The sequence below is a fragment of the Lutjanus erythropterus genome, chromosome 12 (assembly GCF_056507025.1).
Source record: "Lutjanus erythropterus isolate fLutEry1 chromosome 12, fLutEry1.hap2, whole genome shotgun sequence".
NCBI lineage: Eukaryota > Metazoa > Chordata > Actinopteri > Lutjaniformes > Lutjanidae > Lutjanus > Lutjanus erythropterus.
Genome location: NC_139328.1, coordinates 38,347,953 through 38,358,597, shown reverse-complemented (window position 1 = coordinate 38,358,597; position 10,645 = coordinate 38,347,953). Strand labels below are relative to the sequence as shown.

Here is a 10,645-nt window from a genome sequence, read left to right as displayed (position 1 = left end):
TGACTTCTGGAAAGAGAGTTTGTTGTTGAGTTTTTTGCTGGGTGTAGTCTAGTTTAATTATACTGGAGAGAAAGCAGACATCTCTTCGGATGCCACCGTTGCTTCTTTTTCGTCTTCCTCTTTTTGATTTCTAATCTCCTGTCCTTTCAGCCATGTTGCTATCCTGGTCCCTATCACAGTGTTTTTGTTTTAATTAAAGCGAGTAACGCATTTCTAATGTTTCAGTACAGCCAGCTGACCACCGCATTGTGTGACTGGCGTTTGTCTCCCTCTAGTGTTGTGACGGCTCTCTGCTCTTCAGTCCTGCAGGAGGCCTGATATCAGCTGATGGTTCACACTCGTGTCTGATGAGCAGCTACTTAAACTCAGCTGTGTCTGCTGCTCACTTTCAATCGCTTTGTGTTGCTCTGTGTTTTTCAGATCCAAGTTCTCAACGAGGTAAAGTGACTCTACTTTCATTACAACAGCTTTGGAAATATGATTTTTTGGTGGTGGCAGAAGATTAATTACCTTTAAATGCAGCTTTAAAAATAAATCCCCCCCTTCAGTGATTTAGTTCAGGTTTTAAGTTGAGATTTATCTTGTGTTTTACTCTTCTTCCTCATAGTGGACTTATTTTGAGGTGACTTCCTGTTCCTCACATTAGATCAGAGCTTCAAACTATTTAAATTCATTCAGTTTCATCACTAAAAGTACAAAAATCTCAGTTTAACTTTAAAACTTAAATTTCTTTTGATATCCCACTGAAATGGTCAGAAATGTGCATGTTTCAAATGGTGATGAAGGTGAACATTGAACATTTCAGCTGCTTCTGGAAGCAAAATCAGTTGAAGTGTTATTTTGTTATGAAAGGCCACAATACGTTATTTAAGAATCTAAAACCACTCACTGGTCACTAGCCACCGCTACATAAAGAGACAGAAGATTTTAGTAGGAAGACATTTTGACTCATAAGATCAGGTAAAATCCCAGTTTTGTGTCCCAGTAAACCTGATCCTGTGCTTACAAGTAAGACCACTTTGACAAAACCAAAACCAGGAAGTGAGAAACATCAATCGAATGCAGCCATTAATGTCTTTACTCCTTTTGGTTTTCCTGCTACAACATGTCTACTGTGTGGAAATGTGTACAGAAGTTGTTGTGGCTCGATTCCACATCCACCATCCTGCTGCCACAAGTACTCATTATAAGAACATGTGTGATTTATCTGCTGTTGAAAATAGTCCCCCAAAAATACACATTTTCCTCCTGTTTGATTTAAATCTACAGTGGAGAGCTGTTTGGGAAATTAATAAATCTTTCTGATTATATTTGTGAGTAAGATTTAAATTCACCTTGAGTAAGGGCCAATTAAAGTTTTAACCACAAAAATAAAATATGCAATTTAAAAATGGCATGGTGACTAAGCTGCTGAGACTCATGACCTTTGTATTGATTTTTTTATGACTCATATTTTATTTTAGTTTTCAGCATGGAATGACAACAGTAGACATTTAACATGAGCAACTTCTATATTAACAGCCAAAATATTGTAAAATACAATAGATACAGGAAAAAGTATAAAGCTGTATAAAAGAAAATGAAAATATAGAGGTACTTAAATGTAAACACAGACAGCTAAACACAAAATAAAAAATAGTAAATAAAACTAAGTACACAAAATGAAAAAAATAACAATAAAATGTGACCTCAGTATTTCCAGACTCCTGGCTCTGGCCCCAGTTTCCTTCTTGTTGATGGTATATAATCAAGTAGTTGGGTCAAACTCGTGAGCAAACTGATGGTTAATTATTTCAGCACAATTGATCTTGTGAAGTTGACACTGACCACTGAAGAACTGTAAAATGACACATTGTTGGATCAGTCATGGGTGCAGTTAACATTTAATCACAGTCAAAATGTGTCTAGTCAGTCCCTCCAAGATTTCCCAGGCCTTTTTTGGGATTGTTGAGGCCTGAACTGATTTCATAGCAGCTTTTCTAGAAGGTTGTGATGCATGTTAAAATATTTTTAGGCTTTGTTTGCAATGAAATTGCAGGACCAAGAGCAAATTGCAAAAATAAGTTGTGCTTGTTTTTGATAAGTCAATAATTCATTAAAAATCACTTGTTCCTGGGAGAACAAAAAACACAGTTTTAAGGGCTCTGAGTAACCTTTCTAAAAAGCCTCAGGACTACAAAAAATATAACAATCTGCTTTATTTGTAAACGGAAAAAGTGCACCTGGGTGAATTCTACAAAGAAGCAAAATCTTCTTGGAGCTCAAACTCAGTCAAAACAGCATACACAGAATTATAAAATATAAAGGTGCACAGAGCATTGATTCATGTCAATAACAATGAGAAATGCTGTGTTCTTTTCAGTACCAGTGAGAAAAAAAAACTATAAATGCAAAAAATGGTAAATAATGAAACATTTCATTGAGACCTACATGGAAGATATTTACATGGGGGACTGCTATGATTGGTAGCAGTTGTGGGAAGATTGGTCAGAATTGCAGGAAAGTTGCAGAGTTTGGACAAAATTGCAAGGTTGTGCAGAATTCAGAGTTCGTTTCAATTTGTGTTAATTGTTGCAATCGCACCTTCCTTTTTTGCATTTTCTTTAGCATGTCTTGAGAATATAGCTGCAACTATTAGTTAATCAATCGATTAGTCAATCGGAGCTCCGAAATGTCAAGCTGATTGCAGCTTCTTAAATGTGAGCATTTTCTGTTTTTTGTTGTCATTTATGACAGTCTTTGGTTTTTGGATGGTCGGTTGGACAATTGTGATGTGTTTTTCACATCTTGTAGACTAAAACTTTAATTGATTTAATTGTAAAAGTAATCACAAGTGTAATCAATAATTAGGCGTTGGTTACAGTTTACTATGGAGTAGTGATGTTGATGGGCAGGTTTTGTGTTTTGCAGTGAGTGTGATACAGTGTGAACATAACATGAAGCTGGAAGGTAGTTTTACGTCAGTTAAAACACTTTAATAACATAAAACATTAACAGAATTTCTGCTCCACTGAGTTTCTTGAGGTTCAAACTGCTCCTATCACTGCAGTGTTGATGCACAACTGTCTAACAGTCCTTCTTCCTCCACCTGTGTGCAGGTTGAATATGGCAGCAGCAGCAGCTGTTAACAGACCTCCAGCAGCTCATCCAGGACCACATGGTGGGAACCTCCACTCTCACGCCAGCAGCGGTGGACCAAACCCTGGACAGCAGGATCCAGGACTGCACGGTACCAACCAGGACCCAGGACCTCCATCCCATCCCCAACACCACGTCTCCGCCCGGCCCGTCTTCTACGTCCCTGCTCCGCCTCCACCACCTTTCCTCCAGTACCAGTGGCCCATGCCCTTCTCCTATAACCCCTTTGCTGGCTTCCCAGGCATGGGTGAGTCAGTGGGTTTGTCTTTTCTTTGTTTAATCTTGGAAACTTTCTTTTATTTCAGGTTGTAGATGTTCCAGTGATTGTCCTTTTCTATCACCATTCAAAAGATGAAAGCTATGACTGTTACTGCTGCAGGCAGTTTAATTTTAATGAGTATGATACACACCATTTGCTATTTAGCAACAGTTCTGAGTTCTGAAATGTTTGAAACTTCTAAACTTGATCTACAAATTGTCCCTTCTCACTGTCTGACCCTTCTTGAAACTTTAGTTGAACTTTTTCCTTCCTGCATACTGTTCTTAAAAATGCGATGTGCTAGGCTTTTTGATAATGAAAAGGCAACCAGATTTTGAAGATGGCTCAGAGATTTCATTGCTGTTTTTGTAAAACTGATGTATACAGTTGAGTTGGCTAAAGGCATTTCAGACAGCACATAGCCTGAAGCTAAGAGCTTTCTTGGCCTGGGGTGAAGAAAGCGTTCAAACTGGCACATTCCAAAGTAGGCTAAACCTGACCTTAGCCTAGGGCTTGCTGGCCCTGCTCCAGAGCAGGGTTAGCCCCAAGATTAGGGGGCTTAGCCTCAGAAAATGAACTAACCCCCTGGCCAAAAGATCAGTTGTGGTCCCCTTTTTTAGAATGTTAACATCAGTTGTTGTACCAGCAGACATTTAAGCCAGGGCTAGAAGAAGTGCAGTCTGATTTTTTAGCTTTGGGCTTAGCTTAACTCTGGCTTAACAATGTGCTTGTGTCAAGGGGCTAAGTTATCAAAGGTAGAAGGCTATCCATATCCCTGGGCTAGAAATTTGCAGTGTGAAAAGCCCTAGTAGTTAAATCTGATAGCTTCCTTACTGTAAAAAAAAACAAAAAAACAAGCTAACGACCTAGCTAAACTATGTCAATCAAGCTTCTTATCTAGTGTTTTGCTAATTTAAGATGGAAACATATTTTAAATCTTTACAGGTCCCCCAGCAATATTTAACAATATTCAAAATGAGGTTTTCTTTTCAGACAAGCCTAGCACAGAGCATTTTGAAAAACAGGACGGTTGAAAATTGTGGCTCTGCCAAACTTGTTCAGCTGTTATTGGAGCACAGAATAAAAGTGGTTGAGACTTGGGAACAGTCTATTCTATATAAACTCTGGTGTTTATTGTAAGATGCCCTTTGTTGCACTTAATTATATCGCAAGTATTTTAAAACTTAAACATCTTGGTTTATTTGACAGATTATTTTTCTCTCCCTCTCAGGCTATGGTATGGTCATGCCCCCTTTCCCTCCTCCACCCTACATGGAGGCTCCAGCCTACATTTTGCCCCACCCTCACATCCAACCAGTCGATTACAGACGCCTGCTCCACCCCCAGGTCCACGCTCCCAGCGCACCCTACCAGAACCCAAACCAGACCCGCAGAGTCCGCCCGCCTTATACTGTCCCTGTTAGAGAAACTGTGAACTCTGCAGTCCAAACTGAACCCACACAGAGAGGCAGAGGTGGGTACGGTGATGGAAGCCCACATGTGGGCTCAGATTCTGGGCATGGAACCACCTCAAACTCTCCATCCTCCTCAAGCTCCAGCTCCCAGAAACAAGGTTCTGCTGAGGTTGAGAACTCAACTTTACCCAGCAATGATGCAAAGGACACACAGAGCTCAGTCAAACACAGCTTTAACACCCTGCATCCTGCAGGAACAAAGACCGTCCAATCATGTATCAGAGTAGCTGCAAAAACACAGAAGTGCAGTAAAGACAGTGTTGGTAAGGAGAACGTTCCTCTGTACAGAAACACTCACTGCAACATGTGGTCAGTGAGTTCTTCAGGCAGCATGGTTCCTGTGTGTAGCTCTTCTCAACAAGAGGACGAGGTGGTCAAAGAGAGACGTGTCTCTGTCCCTGACATTCTGATGGGTTGGGGAGGAAGCACGCCACAGGAAACTATCCTGAAAATGGCCGACAAGGTGCTGCCTCAGAAAGACCACCAGCTGCCAGCTTATGAAACTGAAGTGGAGAATGAAGAGTCCTTTTACCAAAGTCCAACTGAACCCAAGAACGGTCCAGTGGTGGCTGACAGTGCTGATGCTCATGATAATGCTGAGAATCTCTTCAGTTCTCAGGACAGTGAAAGCCTTTTCAAGATCCTCAAACTGCCTTTTGCTCTTCATGAGCTTCTGTCAGAGTCCAGAAAAGAAAATGAGCCTGTGGGATTGGTCGGCTCTGTGAGAGGTCACCTCCCCTACAGAGATGAATCATTGTGTTCCTTAAATAAATCCCATCAGCTCCCTGATGATGGGCAAGAGAATGGCAATGAGACAAATCCACCTGAAGACACTCCAGAGATCATTCCCTGTCAAGTGTCTTTAAACAGCAGTCAGATGAAGAGAGGAATGAATGAGTCTGTTTGGTCTGTGGAGTCTCTCGCCCCCTTTATCCCCACTAAGGAGAGTGTGCTGCAGAAAAGCCTGTTTGAGCCTGAAGTCATCATTGAGATGACCGAGGAAGCTGAAAATGGTCAAATGTCGACCCAAAATGACAATTTGATTGTCCAGTCTGTTAAAGACAGAAGGCAGTCTCGCAGGTTTTCCTCTGATTCTGTTCTGATGTCAGACAGCTGGCTCATTTACAGCACCCCAGCTGAGAAGCTAACAGCTTCAGAGAAGCCACACATGGAGAGTGAAGCTGATACTTCTGAAATGAGGCAAAGCCAGAATGTGACTCCTTTAGAAAAGGATCCCTTAGTTTCCCCGACTCGCCTGCCCAGTAAGATAATTTTATCCACCCCAATTGAAGAGGAGGTGGACAGAAATCGGTCTTCTGAACCGGAGGCTAATCAAAGCCCAAACCAGGAATGTTTGATTGTAAATGAGCAGCAGGAGAAAAGCTCTGGCTGTCCGGAGCATGAAGAAACTGTCCTCTTGAACTCTACAGAAGAGGACAAAACCACCTCCACAGGCCAGCTGATTCTCCAGGAAGGAGCTGACATAGAGGTGGAGGATGGAACATGTGGGAATGAAGAAGTTGGTCAGCCAAGAAATGAGCCACTGTGTGTCCCGATGGCTGACCAGAGGACCCAAGTGTCTCCGTCAAAGGGACTTTTAGTGGACTGTGGTGTCCAGTGTAGTGAACTACAGTGTCCATGTGAGGAGACGAAGAGCAGCATGGGACCAAACAGAAGGCATCCTTATAAATATCCAGGTGATCTGCTGCTTAATTCAACAGTGATGAACACAAGCTGTGTCCTCATGTCTTTAACTGTTACTTCTCTTTATAGACATGAAGAAAGCAAATGGTGGCAAAACTGAAGGCTTCATGAATGGACACATGCAAAAAAACCAGAAGAGGCACGGTCAGTGGAAGAACAGAGGTCAAGGTAACAGATGAAGGCAATTGGGGTTGGGAGGGTTACCTTAAAAATGTACTCTGATACAGTTACTAATTACCTGTTGTCTGTGAAGATTCTCAGTCATCCAGGTCATGGTATTTGTAGCAAGGCTTCAGTTCTGAACTAAAGAAGCTTCTTGGTTGCCCAGGACAACACCTGCTATGAACTAATTACCTGTTAAAAAATTTTGTCGGTATTGTTATCCAAGTCTCACAATATTAAAGTGATTTGATTACTTCCCTTTACTTTTGGATTACCTCAATATAAAATATGGTGAAATTGATTAATTATTTTCATGATCAATTAATCGGTCAATTATTTTCTCCATTAGTCAATTAGTTGTTTGGTTCATGAAATGTCAGAAAATGGTGAGAAATATTTATTAAGTCCAAGATCATGTCCATTATTGTCAGAGGGGTAAAGAAACCAGAAAATATTCACATTTAAGAAGCTGAAATGAGAATTTGGACAGTTCAGATTCAGAATGGTTAATTATCAAATAGATAAACAGATTAGATTAATAGATGATTAAAAATAGATTAATCGGTGCAGCTCTAACTGTTTTTGTTCCTCGTTAGGTTTATTCGAAAAGCAGAGCAGCCAGCAGGAAACCTACAACGGATACTACTGCAAACCTGGGAAATCAAAAGGTGAGTGTTATCAAAATTTATCATATACCTACATTATGTACAGTTTGACCTTTTACCTTCCATATATTTGCTGAGTTTACATAACTTGTTTACTTAAATAGTTTTCTACTCCTCACCCAAGTATTTTTTAAATTGTTACATTATGGCCATGAGAGCAGAACAGACTGTCCTATCTTACTGATAAGGATTTATTAAAGATACCTGTAGCTTGTGTTCAGGGTCAGACTCTATCTCTCACTGTCAGCAGGCTCTGCCCTTTCAGCTCAAACATATTTGCTCTGGAGCTCCAACTGATTAATAGAGTACACAAAGACAACCTTTTGGTTCAAGTATTTTTTATTGCTTACTAGGAAATCAACTATTTTCCACAACACTGACAAGCTTCATCCTCACCTGTGTCAGGATGTGTGATCATGTAATGCAGACTTTGATTCCAAACAAAGACTTCTTACTTTTTGTGTGCGTTGGTGGGAAACGTTCATAACTGTAAATTGCTGATGCATATTGTTAACAAAGGTAACCACATTTTCCTGTAGGGCTCATCATGTGTTTAAATTGTACAGATATTCTACAATACAATTCTCAGTCTGGACTAATGGTCATATTTCCATCAGAAAGCACAAATTCAGCCTTCATGAAAAGTGTGTTTCAACTGAACACCAGCTCCAACACAGGCTTTTATTAAGCATAGTCTTACCAAATTGAATTCATTGTACCAATGTTTCACTAACCTGCAGAATGTCTTCATGACTGAAATGATGAGCATATATATTTACTTTAATCCAGTTTGTTGCTTCTTCCAGGTGGAAATGGAAGGAACCCACGGTACTGAGCACTGACTGCACTCTCAAAGACAACACTTTGTTTTAAAGAATCAATTTTATTATTATAATGAATTAAAAATGTAACTTTATTTTTCAATAAAAGTTTGTATAAATCAATATTCAAAGTTTTCCTTTGGTTTTAAACATTGTTTAAGATCTTGACAGTAAGTTATGTCACTTATTATAGTGACAGTTTGCCCCAAAATCTAAAAAATATTTTTTTTCTCTGGCTTGTAGTGCTATTTATCCAGATGACTTTGGTGCGAATTGCAGAGTTTTGAAAATATCGGCTGTAGAGATGTCTGCCCTACTCTCTCCATGATAGAAACTACCAGAACTACTTTCTTTCTACTAGAAAGAAAGTAGATCCTACATGAAACGGCTCACAACAAAGTGTGTTGATTATCTTGAGTAACTGGGTCATGATTTCTGGAAAGACACTGCTGTTAAATTTTTCAAATGTAATTTTTTGGTGCTTTGAGCACAGTGCATTTGAGAGAAGGCAGACAGTTGGCCGATGTCTCCAAAACTCTGCAACTCGCACCGAAACTATACAGATGGAGAAATGGCACTAGAGGTGAGAGGAAAATGTGTTTATTTTGGTAGGACTGTACCTGTAATACACAGAATACAAATTTTTGTGCTTCTTGGTCCATTTTATGTCTGTTTCTCCTAAAAACTTATTCTCAGGAATACAACTGTACTTGCAGCTATGGAGCCTCACAAGCATTTGTTTGCACTATTTGGAAGATTAATGTGGAGAAAAAAAAATCTTTTTAGATTTTACTAAAAGAGAAAGGTGGGGAAGAGTTTAGCCTCTGCAGTAACTTTTTGATCATGGCTGAAACTCCCTGTTTAATAATATGAACCATATCTTTCTTCATGATTGTAGGAACCGTTGTGTACCTCACAGGCAATATTTTCCTTTTGACAGACAGCCACAGATGAAGTGAACAGTGCAGTACTCCACTGCATGAACTGTATCTGAAAACTGGGGGGAAAAAAACCCTTTATATTCCAATAATGTGTGAACAAATACATTAAACTGAACCAACTTGAGTCAAATGTTTAATAAGAGCAGAAGATAGATTCTTTATTGAAAATTGTTGCCACAGTCTGTACAGAGCATCGAATAAATACAAAGATGCATAAAAGCATCATCATAGAGCTTGTTTATTCAGAGAGCCTCCCCCTGGACCCCCCTCAAATCCTATAAACACCCCTGTAGTACACAGCAGCGGTATTATACAAAAGTGGCTGCTGATGTTTCATTGGAAGGGACAGAGGATAAATCAGAAGACCTTTTCCAGAAACCAGTTCCCAAGATGATCTAATAACACGGTCTACAGCAGGGATTCCCAAAGACCCACAGGTGGGTCACTGGAAGTTATATTTGGGTTCCCCCAAAAAATAAAAGACAATGGTAGAAATTCTGCAAATTAAAGATTTATATCTGCAGTACACCTTTTATAAAGCTTTTAAAATACATACATAAAAAATGAGTGCTGAAATGTCCTGTAGAGTTTTCCAGGCGAGAGGAAATAAAAGCAATAAAATGGGCTGTTAAGGCAGCCTTAATGTATTTATATCTCATTTATAGCATTACAATAACATGTGGTAAGATAATATAATGTGATGCAGGAATGGCAGTAAAAATGATCAGGAATGTTCATTTATGCACAAATGAACTCTTCCCAAGATTTATTGATAAGGCCTATTGTGAACTGGGTCACAATGGTTTGTTGTTTTTTTAAAAGTAGTCTACAATATCTAAAGAGACACTAAGACATACAAGTCATATATTGTTACACATATTAACTAAAGTGAAAAGACGTGAAAACTGTAACGTACAGTATGTGAGAACATGTGACCTTAAAATAACAAGTTGATACAACAGATTGGTCTGTACATCAGAAACACCAGTTGGACACATGTGCACTGACCCTTTAATGTTGGACAGGGGCCCCTTTATACTGTAAAATGATCAAAAGTTGTAATGTCAAGCAGAGGCTGTAGAGCTGGCCTACCCCACAGACCCTTTAACCACCTAAATGCAGCCCATTGATCATTCATAAATATGAAAAAAGTACATATTTAAGTAACCTGATGACATTGAGTTTATAGGGGTGCACCCAGTCCTTAAAACACTGCTGGAGTTTCACAGGAAATCAGTGTTGCAGAATCTCCCAAACAATGGAAGTGAATAGTGACCAGTTTTCAAACATAAAAAGCAAGTGGAAAAACATTGAATGCCTTCATACTGCTTGTCTGATGTAATCCAAGTCTCCCAAAGTGCCAACATGCCCTTGTCACACTGTCACACCACACACAGTTCAGACAGTGTGAACGTAGCTCCAAGCTAAGGATCTACAGTGAAGACAACATAGTGTAGAAGAAGTCTTTCAAGTCAGCTTG

General features: G+C 39.6%; 1 protein-coding gene across 1 annotated transcript; it reads left to right on the top strand.

Annotated features, from left to right (window-relative positions):
* Positions 1–309: 309 nt before the first annotated feature.
* Positions 310–8,347, top strand: LOC146318459 (uncharacterized). The gene is made up of 6 exons (XM_084732633.1): positions 310–438; positions 3,099–3,385; positions 4,629–6,569; positions 6,646–6,744; positions 7,335–7,406; positions 8,210–8,347. Exons 2-6 carry the CDS (start codon positions 3,106–3,108, stop codon positions 8,236–8,238), a joined length of 2,421 nt encoding a protein of 806 aa, XP_084588759.1. The 5' UTR covers positions 310–438; positions 3,099–3,105; the 3' UTR covers positions 8,239–8,347.
* Positions 8,348–10,645: the final 2,298 nt, after the last annotated feature.

Coding starts and splice junctions, on each gene's coding strand:
- LOC146318459 (XM_084732633.1), top strand. CDS start 3,106: ATGGCAGCAGCAGCAGCTGTTAACAGACCTCCAGCAGCTCATCCAGGA. Junction 3,386..4,628: donor TGCTGGCTTCCCAGGCATGG/GTGAGTCAGTGG, acceptor TCTCCCTCTCAG/GCTATGGTATGGTCATGCCC. Junction 6,570..6,645: donor GCATCCTTATAAATATCCAG/GTGATCTGCTGC, acceptor TTCTCTTTATAG/ACATGAAGAAAGCAAATGGT.